Raw genomic sequence first — 19772 nt, 5'->3', positions numbered from 1 at the left:
TCAGGATGAACCAAGTCTCGGCTCTCCTACTTCGGACGATCGAAGTTGGAAGAGGGAGACTCCAAATCGACCAGTTACCCGTACACTGAATAAGAAGTTTAAAATTGATTATAGTCAGTAGAAGTTTTGTAATCATGTATGTACATAAAACAACTTTGATTCACAGACTCAAGATAACGATGAAGTACTGTTTACAGTAAATTAATAACAGTAAATTAATTAAAATTCTTTAAAGGTCCACCTATTCAATACAATGACGTTTTATTGTGGTCCAATCACATGTCAAATGGTACTAGTTTTGGCATCTATGTGCCATCATCAGCCTTAAGTACAAATTAAACAATTATATATATTCCTAAAACATCTAAAACACATTTTAACACATAATAAAATACATTACATTAATGATACATGAGATAAGTTAAAATTATGTTACAATTGATTGCTGTAATATAAAATTCTTAAAATTCTGACTTTTCGTTATATAGTTCAGTCTGTGTACATCCGGGATAAGTGAATTTGTGCTATTGTATGCTGTCTATGTGAGTGACACTTATTCACTAGATATTAGGTGGTTCTGGGGAAGTTTACCTTGAGCAGCATGTTGAATGTGTTATTACACAGACAGAGCCAGACGAAGTACTGTTTAACACTTGGTTCTCTGATGAAGCCTATTTTCATCACAACGGGGCAGTGAATAAACAAAATGTGCAGTTTTGGACTACAGTAAAACCAGACATTATTCATGAAAAAAAAACCCACATATGGTGAAAAAGTCATGGGTTAACCGGACCTTTTTTCTTTAGTCAGACAATTAATGAACATCAATACAAGGACATGCTGGAGAATGAATTCATGCCTCAACTTCTCACTACAGAACTCCCTATTCATAGCAATGGTTTATGCAAGATGGTGCAACGCCTCACACAGCTAATGATGTTCTTGAGTTTTTGAGGGGAGTATTTGGTGATCGTGTAATGTCTTATAGTTACCGGTACCCACAGTACAACAATAATGGCAAATTCTTCTGGCCTCCTTTAAGTCCAGATTTAAATCCTTGTGATTTCTTTTTATGGGGCTATTTGAAAGAAAACTATTCGCTTCAAGACCTTAAAGCCTCATGGAAATGCGTGCTCGGATTGTGCAGCTCTGGAGTAAAATTCATGAAGACCTGTGCCGCAAAGTCATCAGAAACATGGGTACTCATCTCGAAGAGGTTGTCTGCCGCACTGGAGACCACATTGAACATGTGATATAGTGAAATGTATTTCTAAGGTCCAAGCTACGTGTGTCTAAAATTTAATTAGTGTTCTGAGAAAAATAAAGGTGTTATTCTAAAATTAAATTTGTCAACTATTCATAATGAGATGCAAACATTGTGGTTCACAGTCACAGAGCAATAGGCTGTTTTTGTTGCACAATGTTTCAGTACAAACATCCCTTCAGATGAATACATGTCAAAAGAAAAAGAGATAATTATAATCAAGACAAGATAGCCCCTTTAACAATATACCAACAATGAACATTGCAGGATTGTGATCACTAAGAGAAAGTTTTCACCTTTGAAGGGAGCTTTAACTGCCAAACTAACCAGGTATATGGACAAATTTCTTAAGAACTTCTCATCAGTTATAGTTTGGTGAGCGTTGTACAATGAAGACTTACCAAGCTTCATTTTAGTGAGAAGGAAAAGCACTGAACCATCAAACATGAGGATATGAGTTAAAGAAATGTTAAGTCATGAAAAGTGGGAAAAATTAAGCCTATTTTCATTAGGTTCAGGAAAGAACAAGATTTAAGTAAGGGAAGTCCGTTAAGAAAGATGGCAGGAAGAATCTGACACAGGTAAGATGAGACAAACTTGAAGCCAACTGGGGTTCCCTGACAGCTACATGTCTGTTTAAAAGTTATGTGCTTATTGGAAATCAGCTCTATGCATTTTTACTGGAACTCCCACACTGCAACTTGTTTTTAATAATAAATGTATAATGAAACAAGAAACACAGTGCTAATGCTTGCATTGGCAGTTAAAGTTGAAAGAAAGGGCAAAAGCAGGCTGATATGGGAAAATTACATTCTACTACTATGGGCAGCAGTATACCATAAATGGTTTACCTTGACTAGTCTAGTTCCAGAACATATTTTATAATAAGTCTTTGCAGTTAATTTTCTCATAGCATCTAACAATAAAATCAACATTTTCCTTCTCCTAAGTATGAGCACTGCTGAAGTCCATATCTGCCTCACTCTGACTCCATGGCTAATTCGTTAGTGTGCTGGCCTTTGGTCCAGGGGGTCCCGTGTTCAATTCCCAGCCAAGTCAGCAACTTTAACCTTCATTGGTTAATTCTGATGGCTCGGGGGCTGGGTGTGTATGCTGACTTCATCATTAAAATTCATCACAGGTAGGGCCTTATTCTCATAGATGTGCATGTTGCCTATAGAGTGTCAGCTCAAAAGACCTGCACCAGGCCTCTTCAGGGGCCACACACTATTATTATTAGCACAAATCATACCTCCCTTTGCCATTTGGAGGAGTTCATGTTACATTGATTTTACTTGAGGACAGGGCTAGCTTCTTTGTGTCTGTTCTCTGCATTCTTAATTAGTGGCATCTCATTGTAAGATATTAAATTTTTAATGCACGTTTTCAACTACATAATATTTTTGCAATTTGCTAATGCCATAAGTTATTCATAATACTGTAAAATGTTATTTTGATATGAATGGAAATGTGCTACGGTAATTCTTTGCTAAAACATTGGAGGGAGACTTGATCAATGGAACTAGTCCCTACACTAGAGATCATAGCAAAGTGTGTGCTGACAAGTAGTGAGGGTGAATGTGCTGATTCGCAGTCAGTGCCACTTCAGTTTTCCAGTCCCCTCATGAAACTACCTTGTCCTTCATCATCTTACAACTTGCTTTACATCCACAGATAGGTCTTATGACGATAATGGAATAGGGAAGGCCTAGATATGAGACAGAAGTGGCCATGGCCTTAAAGGTACAGCCTCAGTATTTGCCTTGTTCTTCATCATTTAATCATTTGTCACTCTGTTTCAGGGTCCACTGTTAGGAATGCCATTTTACTCAATGAAATGCATTGTCTGATTTTAAATTCATAAGCTTCATGCTTTTTTGTATTGTAAAGAAGGAAGCTGTCCTTTTTTGGTGTCAACTCAGTTAATATAACTTAAAAGTTTGTCAGTCTATTGAAGCATGAAATATAACACCTAGAACACTATAACATACCTGTAAAAAAATTAAATATGTCTGTCAACTTCTAGATGGTAAGCACCATTAGCTATGGTATTCAGTGCGGCATGCAGGACATGACCATACCACTGAAGATGTTCCTTGCACATTGTCCATAATTAGGATGATGCTAATTCCCTATCTGATGACAGCATGTGGAGTGTGGTCAAGGCATGAGACGTCTATAGACCACTGCAGCATACATATCTCTATGATGTGTACGGTGTTCCACTTTCCTGATTACTGGCCAACCCTCAGTTCCATAGAGGACTTCTGTGCGGTATATTTTTCATATGATGTGTATTGACATACACCATTTACAGAGCACACAGGTGACTTCCCTCTAGTGCATCCATGCAGCATTCACACTCTCTCTTGCTTCCTCACAAACATTGGTATCACCGTGCAGAAGAGACCCGACTTATCTGAAAGACTTTGTCTTTAGTAGATACTTGCCATTGACTTGGAACTGTCACTTTGGCATATCACCAAGTACTCTGATGTTAAGTCGTAGACCAAACCTGCTAAATCTGTCATTCCAGGCTTGGACATGATGCTGCAGATCATCTAGGGGTGGTGTTGGTATATGCTGAACTAATCTGAAGGTAGAGAGTAACGTACTTAACCTTGGCATCATGAAGTCTTCCCATTCATAAACCTACACCAGAACTCGGTGACCTGCTGTTCTGTGTTAGATTGCTCCTTCGCATCTTCGTCAAATTCATGCTCAGCTCAGAGATTTCCACAAGATAGCAGAAAATCCACAATTACCTATTCATAATGACATCACTGACCAACAGTCCAGCAAGCTAAAATCGAGAAACCCACCTCTATTCAAAGTTCAGAGACCAACCAACTAATAGAATTCGGACCGGCCATGGTATGTGTGCTGATGCACTCCATAAATAGAGCAAGTTGTCATCTCTCGAGTGTGATTGTACTGCTGAGAGACAGACCACCCAGCATATTGTATACGAGTGGTCCCTGAGGGCTTACCATGGTGACCCTGTCAATGTGGCACCTGCGTAGGAACTTTAATAGTAATACATTAATTTTGAGTATGTTTTATGCATAATTCTGTGTATTTTACACAGCAATGTATCTTTCTATGACATACACTTAATAATATGTGAAGTTAGTACTATAGTCATTAGATCATAAAATTAAAATTTACCTTATAAAGAGGAAGACAGATGATATCAATGAATTCGACCTGCATTTTTGGTAACTCATCCTTTCTCTCTCGATCCATCATGGCCTGAAAATAAAGTTATGAATAATAATTCACAGTCACTTTATAAAATGTTACATCATATATATTTCCAAACAGTAATAATATAACTATTTGTATTCTATCAAAAGTAAATATTAAGTAGTATATATTTTTTACGAGTTAAAACATGTATAAAACCCCTACTGCTAGGAGGTGGATTGAAGAAAAGACAAGATATACTCTCAGTCAGTTAATTGTATAAGGAAGAATGGAGCAAAGCTGAATTCATGTATCTGGCAGAATCAACTGTTTTCTCGAAAAAAGGGGAAAAAAAGGTCCTATATTCTTTCACAGCTCATGGCGCACACCAGTTTCTTTGTCATGGGTAAAATATCAGGTTTTTCAGCACCTCAGTAACATATACTTTGTGTATACACATAACCATGAAGGTGGAACCAGGCCTTGTCAGAGAAAAAATGTTAAATATGCTTCTACTTCTCCATTGTATAAATCATTCAGACTCTATTCACAAACTGTGTCCTTAAAAACAGGATCACTGCTTAAAGAGCATTTGCCACAGTTTTTCTATGTGGTTTTATCTTCAATACTTTAGTAACTCTTTGCAAAGAGACATAAGACATACATTTACATTTACATACATTTTTATTCACAATCAGTATATTACATATACATACAAAGGTAGTATAAGATAGTAGTATAAGATACAATGTGAATCCCACATAAGGTAAACTTGTGTGTGGGCTTCAAAAATACAATAGCTAGATTATGTACATCATGGCATTTAGTGAATATCATTTACTCCATTAACATTTTGGTGATATTAAATTAGAGTAACTTTATGAACTGTTTTTCTGTATTTGGTGTAATAGGCCTAAACAAGAAGCTGGAAAGGAGGGGCATGGGTTAAGGAGAAGGTTGGTTTCTTAGTAGAGAGGAATAGTGTGCTCGTTGATTTAAATATTATAATGGAAATTTATAAGTTGATCTACTTTGTAATAATTGTTAATGAGCCATGTGAATAGCCTTTTCTTCAATGTATTCTGATTGCCACTGATCACATCCACAGGTAAAGAAATGCTTGGTTGTTGTGAAAGATATCTAAATGATTTTTGGTGGGAATCCTCCATTGTCATCTAAGTTTCTTCATTGTGAACCCTGCGCTGTCTGTTACATTTCTTAGACTGAACACTACCCATGGCCTGAAATTTATTAGAAAGCTTATGAACTGTTATAGACCCCTAACAACATCTTCCTTTCCTTGTCTTTCCATTCCAACTTGTGCATTTATATCTCCCATCAATAGCACTTCCTTATCTTCTATCTGTCCACTTCCTCTAAAAAGTTCTCTAGATGTTCATCTGTGCAAGTGGGGCATACAACTGAAAGGGCCCTTTAGATATAGAAATGTAAATCCAGAAGGTGAGTTGGTGGTGGGTTTTTGCATGAGGAAACAAATTATTGTTGGAAACACCTGGTTTAGGAAGAAGAACAGTCAGAAGATTACAAGGTATGGTTGGGGAGACAGATGAACAAAGACCATGATTGATTATATAATCATAGAGAAAGAACACTGGAAGAACCTTATAGATGTTACCGCCATGCCTGAAGAAGCCTTTGGTGGAGATCATAGAGTTGTGATAGGAAAATTGAAAGTGGGAAAGATTGAAAAAAGCCCCCATTAAGAAGAGAATGTGGTGAATGGGAAGATCAAAGAATGTGGATTGAAAATAAAGAATAAAACTCTTGTTATGGCTAGAGGGGAGAAAGAAGGGAAAGGTCAGATTAGACTTGCAGACAAGCCCCTGGAAGTAGTGGAGACTTTCAAATACCTGGGGAGTGAATTAATGGAGAATTCTCTACTGGATGCTGAGATTAGTAAGAGGATTCCCTAGCAGCTAGTGTGACCCTATCTGTCACCAGCTAGACGCACGTGTGCAGTAGTGGCGATTGGGAGTTAGAAGTGGGGAGGGGGCACAAAAATGTATAGACAACAAAAAGTACCTGGGTCTGAGGACATTAGCCGGAGGGTGGAGGTGTGGGGAGGAAGGAGAGGATATCAAATTTTTTTTAAAAAGCTACAAGAAGGTAATTTTTTAATGCTCTCTGAGCAAATTTTGATAGAGACATAAAGGTTGAGTCTATCAACGTTAGTTCAGTAATAGTAGTACTGTACGCGCACTTTTTAGTGATAGATTTTTGTACTCGGTGAGGAGTAAGAAGAGAGCACTTCCGGTTCCGGTAAATACTGCCAACTGAATGGAAATTAAATCTCCGGAGTAAGAAGAGAGCACTTCCGGTTCCGGTAAATACTGCCAACTGAATGGAAATTAAATCTGAATTGAATCGATAATATGATAGATCGATATGAATTTTCTAAACCTTTATTATCTTAACGCCAACAACTGTGTCACACACACAATATATAATACTATATCATATTTCCCGATGCGAAACATGTTCCTAGCATGAATTCTATTGTTTGGCTTTGCTGTGTAAAAAACAACAGTATGAGTACGTAAAGTGTACGCCAGATGTCGCACAGCGATGATAAGCGATACTTAGTTTGTGTTTCATAGGTTGCCAATACGAATCTCGAAGATAACCGAAGTCAACCGATTCAGCACTAGTGTGTAAATCTATCGCTAAAAAGTGCGCATATATTACTATACACTAAAACTTTCACCAAAGGAACAATAATTACACGTGTATTACAATTAAATAGAAGTTCAGCGTGATTATACAATTAAAATGTCTTTTAGTATCTGACTACATACTTGCCCCCACCCCCCTCGCCCCTCCTAACTGCCACTACTGCATGTGTGTTCAGTGGAAAAAAATCATAAGTCACTTCATAATTTGTTGTATGTATGTACTGGGTGTCCACAATTAAACTGATGGTGTTCAGCATTACACAGCACGAGCTGTAATGATTGTAAGAGTCTGAAATTTCATAGAAATGCTAACTAAGCAATGCACATGCAAATTATGGCACAACAATTATTAGTTCTGAGTCTTGCCACCAGTCAAAAATATGGTGCTAGACCCATCACATCGGTGGCAATAACATGGGACATAAAAGTACATGAATTAACTCCATAAAGCATCAACATTGCCAGGAAAACTTGATGAGTGTACAAATCTCTGCTGTCTTACCTACTCCGTTAGTGATTACCAGATTAATTAATGTTCCTAAAGAGAATTGGACAATCATTTGAGATAGCCTATACAAGAAACAGAGGCAGATCATGTGTCAGCTTTCCTAAGAGCCATTAAGTGTCAGGAGAGGTATATTACAAAATAAGTGTAAAAGCATAAAAGAATGCACTTTTTTTTTACCATTGGCTTTACGTTGCACCAACACAGATAAGTCTTATGGCGACAATGGGATAGGAAATGCCTGGGAGTGGGAAGGAAGCAACCGTAGCCTTAATTAAGGTACAGCCCTATCATTTGCCTGGTGTGAAAATGGAAAAACCACAGAAAAACCACATTCAGGGAGCCGACAGTAGGGTCCAAACCCACTATCTCCTGGATGCAAGTTCACAGCTGCCCACCCCTAACTGCACAGCCCACTTGCCCGGTGTCAGTGCTGTTAAAAGCACATATCTTTCTTATAACTTCCAGAAAAATGAGGAAGATGGAAAAATTCCACTTAAGACAGGAGATAGGGTAAGTAATATTGAATTCTGTCACAAAAATGCTAATGGACCAGGGAAAACAAACTTTTATAGGTTCTAAATTCTAGCATTTCATATGATAATCATTAGGACATGCGTGTGGTCTGTGTGGTGTAAATGACAACTTGCATATCAGTTAATGACATTCATTACTTTGAAACAATGAAATATGCTGATCAATGGAAAAGATGGAGTTGAGAGAATGAAATTCAGATCGTCAAGGTTCTCGAGGAGTCTAAGTAAGAAAACAACTCGGCATGTCATGTTCTAGGATAGCACTGTATACTGTAAATGTAATTTAGACAATGATACACAGATGGGAGGTCAATATTAACTATATAATAGAAGGTAAAAAAGACTGAACACTCTACCACTGGTTGCTGGTTCAGCTGCAGCTTCTCCAGGTCTCCTTGGTCAAAGAACTCATCTGCCACCATCTTCGCCACTTTATGTTGCACCTCCCATGGTTTGGCAATGGCACTTACATCACAGGCAGTCATCATCATTCCACACAACACTGGAACATGTTACAACATCATTGTTTGTTACTACAGTAGGTGCTCTTTAATCTGGCATACAAATACTGGAGAGTTGTTGGTGAACTGCAGAAGAGGTTTCCAGATGGTGATGGAAGTTTTCAGCAAGATTTGGCACCATGTTACACTTCAAAGAAAGTAAAGAAATTCTTCAATGTGAACAATATTCATGTGACCATGGAACCCCCCTGACATTAATCCAATAGGAAACATTTAAGCTATTTGCCAAAGGAGACTCAAAAACTTAACTGTTTCACAAAAATATGCATGATAAGAGTCTCTAGTTACAGTGTGATTTCATGATGATTAACTTAAAATATGTGCTCGAAGCTTGTGAACTCTATGCCAAAACATTTACAGCAACTTATAAAACAGAAAGGAGAACACATTAGCTATTAATAAACATTAAAGGTAGGGTAAAGGGGGCTAAGAGTACGCACTATACACAAGATCACTTATAAATTGTTAATGTTTGGAATAATCATCATGTACATTTGACTTAATATACATTGTCTATCAGCCTACATATATACAGTATCAAAGTGTTATTAATATGGCACAAAAATCGTAAAATCACAAAAATAATGAAATATGTATTTGCGTACTCTTGGCAGACCTGTCGGGTAAGAGTACGCGATGAATCCGTCTAAGAGTTCGCACTTAAGAAATCATCTAAGTGCAACGATCACACACGAAAGCATCGATCCCTTCATAACCAGAGCATTCCTCATGCCACCACTGATCACAAATACAACACTTGATCCATTCCTCGGCGAAATTTTCACCACAGCCAGCGCAATAAGTTTCTTCTTCCTCTCTCGGTGTAATTCGCTTTTCATTACCCTCTGCTGTTCCTCATGTTGACTGTTGAGAACTTGCTGGTTTATCGGTGCTACTTTGCTTTGAATATTTCAGAGTTCTTTTTGTTTTTATCCGACTCTTTTCCGTTGCTGCTGTTAATTTTGTCTCGAGCTGTTTCTTGTAGGGGGAATCAGAAAGAATTTCAGACCTTAGACCCAAATCTCTTCTTTTCTTTGTCGACTCGTCCGCTCGTTTGGGCAGGGGGTATAAAGGCCGCTCACTGACCCGCTCTGTGAATTCTTCAGAGTTTTGACGAGCAGGAACTGTAGGTGGTGTTGTCTGAGTTTGAACAGAAATCCTGTCTAGTGAGCTACGTGGTGGAGAATTCGACTGATGAGGTGCAGTTCCGGGCTGTTTTGGCGTAACATTTTGTGATGAATTCTCACTTTCTCCCGAGGTCACACACTGTGCTGGAATCACTGTCACTGTGGCTGGATGTGTAATCAATGTCTGTGAAAATATCTGGGTTGTAGGGGAATATTCCAGTGCAAGCAAAATATTTCTCAGCCAGAGGAACTGTTGCAACTTTACTGTAGGCTCTTCTGAAGAGACTGGTTATGACAGTCTTGCGTATAGATGTCCCAGGATTGGCTACCATTGTCTACTTCATCTGCATAAGCAGATTTTAAGGGCCTAAAGAAACACCTGTCCAAAGGTTGAAGCTTATGAGTGTTGTGTGGAGGAATCGAAAGCTGTGTTATATTGTTCTTTCTACAGAATTCTACTGCTTGTAGTGAGCAATAACTGTGGTTGTTGAGGATCAAAAGCATCGGGTCATCATTTGACGCCGAACATGTTGGAAATGTGGAAACCAGTTATTAGCAAAGAGATCAGCATCCATATAGCCTGTATCTGACATTAGGGTGAGTGAAAAAGGTAGTGCTTCAATCGTTTCCTTCCCTAAACAAGGCGAGCGTCAAAGAGTACGCACGACGAGCGTGTAAGAGTTCGTGCGTACTCTTGGGCTTCCAACCAGTGCGCACTCTTGGCCACTTTGCAACAGTTTTAAATAATCATCGCTAGATCGCACCATTTGTCAGACAAGCAGACAGCATGCATACGATCAGCGAGGCTATAGAGTGCACTACTTCATGATGGACTGAAATTACCCCTGGTATGTGTTAAAAATTAATGCTAGTTAAGTAAGGAACCAAGAAAAAAGTTTAATAGAATGTACTAATATGATATTTATCTGTAGAAATCAAACCACTCGAGATAAAACCAAAAACTTTTGGTATACAGTCACGATCGCTAATAACTTCACTGCACGACCGTCAAAACAGAACTGCAGTGTTCCCAACTACACGAAAATAACTATGCGTATTCTTAGACGCTGCGAACTCTTAGCCCCCTTTACCCTACGTATTAGATGAATAAGTGCAAAAAAAAAGATGTGTATGGTTTTGTTGTGTTTCAGTTAATTTGTATAGGACTGTACAATGACTCCCAGTTAGCTAGCATTTTATATTGAAATAACAAAATAAGTAATATTGATTTCAGTAGAAGAATTTAGTATAATAGGATAACTTTTACTTACATTCCTTTTTACCTTCACTCTGCCAGTCAAACTCTCCATTTTCTACCAGTTCCATGAAACTACTTTTCTTTTTGAAGTACATGGCCAGATCAGTGGAGATTATGGCATTCTCCACTGTCGTCATCACATTCCGATAATCTTCTGGAGAAAGAGTCTGTAAACATAAAATATTGTAAGAGTCTCAAATAAATGCTTATGTTTTGATGGCATTTCTTTCTGTGAAATATATTATCCCCATTATCTTCATAAGGTCAATGCTGGAAGGGCCAACAGTGCCAGTAGCCCTTTTTGAAATTTGCTCTACAGAAAAGGTAAAAACATGAGAGAACAATGAGTGTAACATTTGAAATGAAGACAAGTGGAAGGGATCAAATCAAGCAAATCCATTACAAGGTGAGTCACATAACTCTTATGTTTTAAATAACATACTGTATGATACATTTATTATGAGGGCAAATCCAAAAGTAAGTTACACTAGCTCGCCGTGAGAGCACGCTGTGTGTCGTGGCTAATGTGGAGCAAGCTACAGTAACCACTAACACGTCCAATAGGAAGGTTGGTGTGATATCCCATCCTGTTGTGTGTGTGCAGAGTGGGCTAGTCTCAATAGCATATCAACTGGATGTTCACTCCAAACTGGAGGTACATGCAATGATCAGATTTCTATGGGCTATACGGCTTAATTGCAGAGACATTCATCATGAAATCACTGCTGTATATGGTGAGCGTGCAATTTCTTGCCCAGGTATTGTAAAGTGATGTAAGCAATTGGGTGCCAGACGCACGGATCTTACGGAAGAATAGCGCAAAGGCAGGCCCGCAACTTCCAGTACCGTTGCAAATGTTGACCGTGTGGATGGGGTCATTAGGGAGAATCGGCACACAACACTGCAGAAAATTACCAGCATGCTGAACATTTCATATGGCAGTGTGTTTTCCATTGTTCACCAGCACCTTGGATTTCGTAAACCGTGTCAAAGATGGGTCCCACATCTGCTCATTGATGTTCACAAGGGGCAACGTTTCCAATCGTCACTGGCATTTTTGCAATGGTATTCTCCGGAGAGCAATGAATTTCTGCGGTGAATCATCACAGGGGATGAAATATAGGTCCACCACTTGACCCCCAAAACAAAGAGAACATCGATGGAATGGGTGCATACCACATCACCACTAGAAAGAAGGCCAAGGACCAGCCTTAAGCAGGAAAGGTAATGGCGACAGTGTTCTTTGACATGGAGGGTGTGGTGCATGTGGAATTTATGCCAAAAGGCACGACAATCAACTCAGCTTTGTACTGTCAAATGTTGAATCAGTTGCACAAGGCAATTAAAGAAAAGCAGCAGGGAAAATTGAGCACTAGTGTGATTTTGTTGCATGATAATGCAACACCTCACATGGCCCGCCAAACGTCCAAGCTGCTGCAGCGATTTAAGTGGGAGGTATGGCAACATCCTCCATATAGTCCAGACTTAGCACCATGCGATTATCATGTGTTCTGTAACCTGAAAAAGGATCTTGGTGAACGATGATTCCAAAATGATGAGGAGGTGAAAGCAGCTGTCTCCAGGTGGTTACCTAGCTCTGGAGGTGATTTCTACGCATCCAGAATTGAAAAGTTGGTCGACTGTTCCGAAAAATATTTACAGTCTCTTGGACACTACGTGGAAAAGTGAACTTACATTGTATGTTGTCATAGCCGTGTTACATATGTGTAGGTTGTTTCATAAATGGCCATAACATGAAAGTGTAACTTACTTTTTAATTCACTGTTGTATTTTAAAAAATCTGATTATAATACAATCTTGTCACAAGCCATGCTGGTCAGCTTCTGTGGGGGTTAGGCACTGAACTGAGTAGGTGTTTGGCATAACTTCACGGAAGACACTGGGGAGGGGGCCCTCAACCTCGACACGGCATGTCCCATATAGCTGGTAGGGAATGTTCCTGTAGATATGCAGGACAGGTGTGAATAACGCTTAGCCAAATAAACACCTGCAATCAACTGAGACAAAAAGGACTGCAGTTAACGGTCTCGATGGTGGAAGAGGATATTTCCCAATGGCTATGAGGGCGGAAGAACTGGCTCTACGGCTAACAACCATAGTTCTAACCACGGACAGAGTAATCTGTCCCACCAAGCATTACCATGAGGTAACACAATGCATGATGGAAACACTTTGAAGGAAAACTACCCCAGCAATGGAAATCCACCGTTGCATCAGGCAGCGCAAACAAGCCTTCGGATTCCGGGGAGCTTATACCAACATGCAAGATGGAGTCAGAGCCATCTGGTAGCCAGACTGATGACATACTAACGACAAACACGATTAACCTAAAACAAATTTTACGGACAAAGAAACATCACTATTTTGGAGCTATCAACATACAGACTCTACTTCGGACGGGGAAATTAAAACGAACTTTGGATGAAATGGAAAATCAGAATATCCTAATAATAGCAGTGCAAGAGACATGTTTTACTGATATTAATATGTTTGATTCAGAAAATTACAGAATCTTTAAGGTAAAACTGGACTGAAAATTGGAAGAAATCTACAGCAATTTGGCACAGCATTTTGTGTAAACAAATGAGTTATTGACTTCTTAACAGACTTCTCTTCTCTTTCTAATAGACTCTCCACTCTAACACTGAAATGCGCAAACAAGAGATACACATTATTCAATGCACATGCCCCCATAAGAGAAGATGACAGAAAAAAATCCTGATAAGATGGAATTATTCTGGGATCAATTGGAGAATGAATTGCTAAAGACGCCAAGCAATCATGTCAAAATTGTGATGGGTGATTTCAACGTGCAGGTCGGGAAAGAACATCAGTTCCAAAAAATAGTAGGTGGTTATCCAGCTCACACCAGAACAAATATGAATGGAAAGAGACTTATTGACTTATGTGAGACTTTTGATCTTAAATTAATGTCCACGTACTTCAAAAGACTGCCAAAAAGGAAACGTGGTGCACCCCATGGAAAGACTTAGGTGAATATCAGCTGGACCATGTGGACCATGATGCAATTTCAAGGAGAAACACTAAAGAAATTATGAATGTGATAGTACGGAAAGGAGCCAATCTTGACTCTGATCACTTCTTGACCCGCATAAAATTCAAGCCGTTACCACTAAACAAGAAGAGACTCTCTCCTAATGTGTCAATAAAAGTAAACCACGAAAAACTTAAAGAAAACCAAAACGAATTTCAAAGGCGTATGCGGGAGAAGAAAATGGAGACTTGCGAGGATATTCGAGAGAATTTGTATCATCATCAACAATAGCAAAACCATATTGTCCCTGGAAAGGCAAAGTATTGTAAGCAACATTTTTGTCAAAACTGAAACTACTCCTGACCTTGGGTCTGACGGCCAGCGAACTTCCCCCGAGCCGCATTTCTCATCTTTAGAGTGCTCTTCAAAACAGACTACGAGTCAACAGCCACCCTTGTCTCCGCAAGTTTCACCATTTTCGAGTATTCCTCACCCATTGAATAACATGCTGAAAGACAGCCCTCGCTATTCGGTGAATTCGGCGAGTGATGTGGTTGCATTTCTTCGTTTTCTTGTCGAATTCTTGGATCACGCTCAAGTATTCGGTTTGACGCATGTACAGATTTTACAGGTCGTTTACCCGCATACCGTTGGCGTTCTTTCTGATAAGATTGTTAATGCAATATCGGAACAATTATCGTTGCATCAATTTCATGCCCATATACTAACTCACTTTATCCCCGCTAGGGCTCTTAATTCTTTGGTGCAACAATTCTACTTTAGAGTGCAACGTTTAAATGAGACCTTATCAGAATTTATTTCTGACATTAAATTTTATGCCAGGGTATTCGCACTTGATTATACGGAGGAGCAGGTGGTTTCGACTATCGTGGAAGGAATTACTCCGTCGTATCGTTCTTGCTTGTGTTTTGTGTCTCAGCCTCGTAACTTTGCCGAGTTGGAAGCTATGGTCGTCTCGGCGGAGGGCATTCGTCATGCCGATTCGCTTCGCGATCCTGACCTTCCTTCTGGCCGGGGTGTTTCTGAGCGTGCTGTTACTCGTAAACCCGCCCCGTTAAAAAGATGTTTTGGTTGCGGCGCTTCTGATCATCTCCGTAATAAGTGCCCTTCTCGATCTCTTCAGGCACCAGGACCTAGCCGTGGTTCAAGTACCAAGGTGCCGCCTAGGGATTCGAAGGTTGTATGTTTTCGCTGTGGGACCCCGGGTCATGTAGCGAGGGATTGCACGAAAGGGCCGAAAGGTAACTGACTAGACCGGGAAAAGGCCAGGGACAGGCTCATTAATTCGCCGTCGCCTAGTCAAAAGCATTGTACGACTCCAGGTGAACGTGTGTCATCCTGTCCTGCCGAATGTTTGCAGATAACGACCGAGAATAAGGGGGTAGCCCCATTTGTCAAGGCCGAGATTAATAATGAGCCAGTGACGGCACTCTTAGATACTGGAAGTGTTGTTTCCTTTGTAAGCGAGAAGTGGTTTGGTCTGCATAAATCTGTGTGTAAATTTCCCGTCGTCCACCCGGATTCCTTTACCTGTGTGGCTGCTAATTCTTCTAGGGTTGAGGTTTTGGGAGTTGTGAAGTGTAAGATTCGTGTTGCTAATTTTTCATGGAAATTCCCTTTGTATGTGGCCAAGGATTTACCGTGTCCTGTAATCCTTGGATCAGATTTTTTGGCTTACTCAGGCTTGGTCTTGGATATGCAGGAAGGGTCCTGCTGGTTCAAATTTTGTCGTGATGTTCGGATTCCTGTATTGCGGTCTAAGTCGGTTTCTTCTTTTGCCGTGGTGCCCTCTGAGGACGAAAAGGGCTGCGATCTTAGCCATTTGCCCGAGGATCAGGCCAAGCGCATTAGGGAGCTGTGTGATGCCTTTCCCGAGGTTCTTACGGAAAAATTGGGGATGACTAACTTGTTGGAGTACAAGATAGAGGTCTCCGATTCTATTCCTGTTAGGAGTCCGCCCTATCGTCTTTCTCCCCCAAAAATGCGAGCATTGAAGGAGATCATCGATAACATGTTGCATGAGGGAATAATTCGGCCTTCCACGTCAGCTTACTCCTCACCCATATTTCTTGTGCCTAAGCCTCAGGGAGGTTACCGTCCTGTTTTGGATTATAGGGCATTGAATAAGAAGGTGATATTGCAATCTGTTCCGCTCCCAGACTTGCATTCCTGTTTTTCGTGGTTCAGAAAGGCTAGGTATTTTACCGTCCTGGACTTAAACCAGGCATATTATCAAATCCCTTTGGCAGAGGAGTCCCGTCATTTGACAGCCTTCGCAACCGACTGGAACCTCTACGAATTTTGTCGTTTGCCCTTTGGCATTTCCACTGGCGCTGCGGTGCTTAGTAGGCTTCTAGATCAGTTGTTTTCGGATATTAAATTCAGTTATCTTTATCATTACCTCGACGATGTCGTGATCTATTCGGAAAACTTTGAGGAGCACCTTGACCACTTGCGCAAAGTGTTGTCTAGACTGCGTAACGCTGGGCTGACGGTTAAATTGTCCAAGGTTTCCTTTGCCAAGCCGCAGATGTCCTTTTTAGGACATATGGTGTCATCTAATGGAGTTTCAGTCGACCAGTCTCGCACCCGAGCCATTGATGAGTTCAGACCCCCGCAGGACGTTAAAGGCGTCGCCCGCTTCATCGGGATGGTAAACTTCTTCCGTAAATTTATCCCTAACTTTGCTAAGCGTGCTGGGCCTCTTAACGCCCTCCGGCATAAAGGGGTGAAGTTTGAATGGGGTACTTCACAACAAGCGGCCTTCGAGGATCTGAAGTTGGCTATAGCTAATGCTCCGATACTTGCGATGCCCGATTTCTCAAAAACCTTCATTGTTCAGACCGATGCTTCAGCCTCGGCGGTTGCAGCTGTCTTAATGCAGGAATCCGACCTGGGCCGACGACCTGTTGCTTACGCTTCCAGGACCTTGACTCCTCTTGAAAGTAAATATTCAGTCTATGAGTTAGAGGGTTTGGCTGTGTTGTTTGCCTTAGAGAGGTTTCGAATGTATTTAGAACATGTAAAATTCGAGCTTGAAACCGATAACCAAGCGTTGAGCTGGGTCCTGGGTAAGCCTAGGAAAACGGGCCGTCTAGCTCGGTGGGCCATAAGAATATCGGCGTTTCAGTTCGATGTACGCCACATTCGAGGCTCGGACAATGTTGTGGCCGATTCGCTTAGCCGCATGTTCACTGGTCAGCCTATTCAGGATGATGACTCTTCTGACCCTGAGGTCCTAACTTCATTACCCCTTGCTGGAGCAATCTTGACTGATGCCCCGTTGTTATACCATGATCTTGCTAAATTCCAAGCGGAAGATCCTATCTTGGGCCCTATTGTCCAGCAGTTGAAAGAAGGCAAGATTGTTAACCCATATGTGTTAAGGAATGGTGTCCTTTGCTGTCCCTCCCGCTCTGATCACCAGATGAAAGTTGTTGTTCCGTCGGTATTAGTACCTATGATATTTAAATATTTCCATGAAACTCCTTTAGCTGGTCATCTGGGAGTGTTTAAGACCAGGGAGAAAATTCGAGAAAACTTTATTTGGAAGGGGCTGGATGCTGAAGTCCGTGAGTTGGTGAAAGCGTGTAAGATTTGTAGGATAAGCAAGCCTGCCCTTAATACTCGGGTCGGCCTGTTGTCTTCTACCCAGGCTACGCGACCCATGCAACGTCTATTTATAGATTATGTAGGACCCCTCCCCAAGTCAAGGACGGACGGCAATAGATTTATATTTGTTTGTGTCGACGGCTTCACTCGTTTTTCTTGTTTTTTTCCGACGAGGTTAGCCACGGCAGAGTCCACCATAAGGTGTTTAAAAACCATATTTTCTTCTTTTGGTCCGAGCCAGTACTTGGTGTCCGATAATGCGAGGGCGTTCACGTCGAATTTGTTCAGAAAGTTTTGCTTTAGCCTGTCCATTACGCATGTGACAACGTCTCCGTACCACCCCCAACCCTCTTATGCAGAGAGAGTCAACCGCAATTTGCGGGCCGCTCTCATCGCCTTCCATCATGACGATGTTTTGAGATGGGACACTTCGTTGCCATGGCTTGCCTTCGCATTTAATTCTGCTGTACATGAAGCGCATCAGTTTTCTCCTGTGTCTCTTATGTTCTCCTTCGTTCCCAACTCTCCACTCAGTAATCTCTGGAACATTGATGAACTGTTACCAGAAAGGGTTGACCCCCTTAACATCAGGGCAGTTTGGAAAAAGGCTAAGGAAAACCTCAAGGTGTCCTATGAGAAGAAGAGAGAATGTTACAATGAGGGGCGCCGACCGACCGATCTCGCTGTAGGAGATAATGTTTTTGTTAAGAATTTTGTGCCTTCCGGGAAGCTCGCTCCTAGATTCCGCGGACCGTATGAAATTATTGATTTCTTAACGCCGGTCACCTTGTTGGTAAAGGATCCGGAGACGGAGAGAGTCTTCCGAATTCATCTTTCGCAGGTAAAGCCTGCTTAGCATTTTTTTTTTTTTTGGGGTACGGCTGCGTGGCAGTCTGTCTCGGCTACGGGTACCTTGGTTTCATGTGGAATGAAGCTTTAACCTGGTTATCTGGGGAGTTTTGACGCATTTCCATTCTTGTCGTAGATATGCTCTTCCCTTAGTTAGCTTAAGTTTGTTCCTTCCCTTTTTTAAGAAAAAACAAATCTGGATGTACTATTTATTATTATGAATGATTTAATGTGAGTCCTCCCGGAGTCCTATCATACCCGTACTGCTCCCATGCCCCCCCGGTCCAGTCACCTACACTGCCTTGGCCCCCTGTACGCTGTACCGGTGGATGGATATCTTTCGACATCTTTGCTGGCCTTCTGCTTTATTTTACAGTGGACTGGAGTATCCACCTACGCCCACTGCTCCATGAGAAGGGCCCCTCGTGGCTGCGATTCCTGGCGATCATTAACTCCAGCCGCCGTGTCTTACGGCTACCGAGTTCAGAAGGATTGTGATTTCCAGCGTCTGATTTGCCTAAGGAGGCTCCGAGACGGTCTGCTACTGTGGCCGTTGTCCTGCATGCATGCCGCTCAATGTTTAGTTGGGTTGTATCCCAGCTATGAGTGTGGCCGGCCCTGGTGGCCCACCCTTCCCCTGGCGATTGCTGGGGACATCTTCATTGAACTTAATCTTGCCATATCCCGGGATAGGCTTGGCAAAGACTCGCTACTTCATTGTGGTGTACAGTAAGAAAGTAATTTTTTATGTACAGCAAGAATGTAAAGTCGGATAGGCTTGGCAAAGACTGGCTACTTCATTGTGGTGTACAGTAAGAAAGTAATTTCAGTGCTAATCTTGGCAAGAACTCGCTATTTCATTTAATGTGCAGCAAGAATGTAAATTCAGAGATAATCGTGGACTCGCTACGTCATTTTGGTGAACAGCAAGAATGTTAATTTTTATATATAATCTGGGCAAAGACTCGTTTCTTCATTTTTATGTGCAGCAAGAGGTTACTTTCGTATATAGTTATTTATTGTAAAGCAAGAACACTATTGTATATCCAGCAAGTATCCAAGATAATGAACTTTACGCGGCTGAACTTTGTGTGGGGAAAACAGTTTGGCCAACCCTGGGTTGGTGTTTAGGGGGGGAGGTCTGAACCGTGTGTTTGGTCTCCTCCCGCCTTAAAGGACTTGGT

At 41.0% G+C, this 19772-nt stretch overlaps 1 protein-coding gene across 1 annotated transcript in view; it reads right to left on the bottom strand.

The window, feature by feature from the left end:
* Positions 1-19772, bottom strand: part of Pde6 (phosphodiesterase 6) — a 180621-nt gene that overhangs the window by 19447 nt on the left and 141402 nt on the right. Inside the window, exons 10-12 of the mRNA XM_067151772.2 lie at positions 11104-11257; positions 8541-8686; positions 4433-4516 (exon numbers count right to left, since the gene is read on the bottom strand). Of these exons, the coding sequence (XP_067007873.1) occupies positions 4433-4516; positions 8541-8686; positions 11104-11257 (384 nt within the window). The remainder of the gene's footprint in view (positions 1-4432; positions 4517-8540; positions 8687-11103; positions 11258-19772) is intronic.

Source organism: Anabrus simplex, chromosome 7, assembly GCF_040414725.1.
Source record: "Anabrus simplex isolate iqAnaSimp1 chromosome 7, ASM4041472v1, whole genome shotgun sequence".
Taxonomy (NCBI): domain Eukaryota; kingdom Metazoa; phylum Arthropoda; class Insecta; order Orthoptera; family Tettigoniidae; genus Anabrus; species Anabrus simplex.
This window is presented reverse-complemented; position numbering and strand designations above follow the sequence as displayed.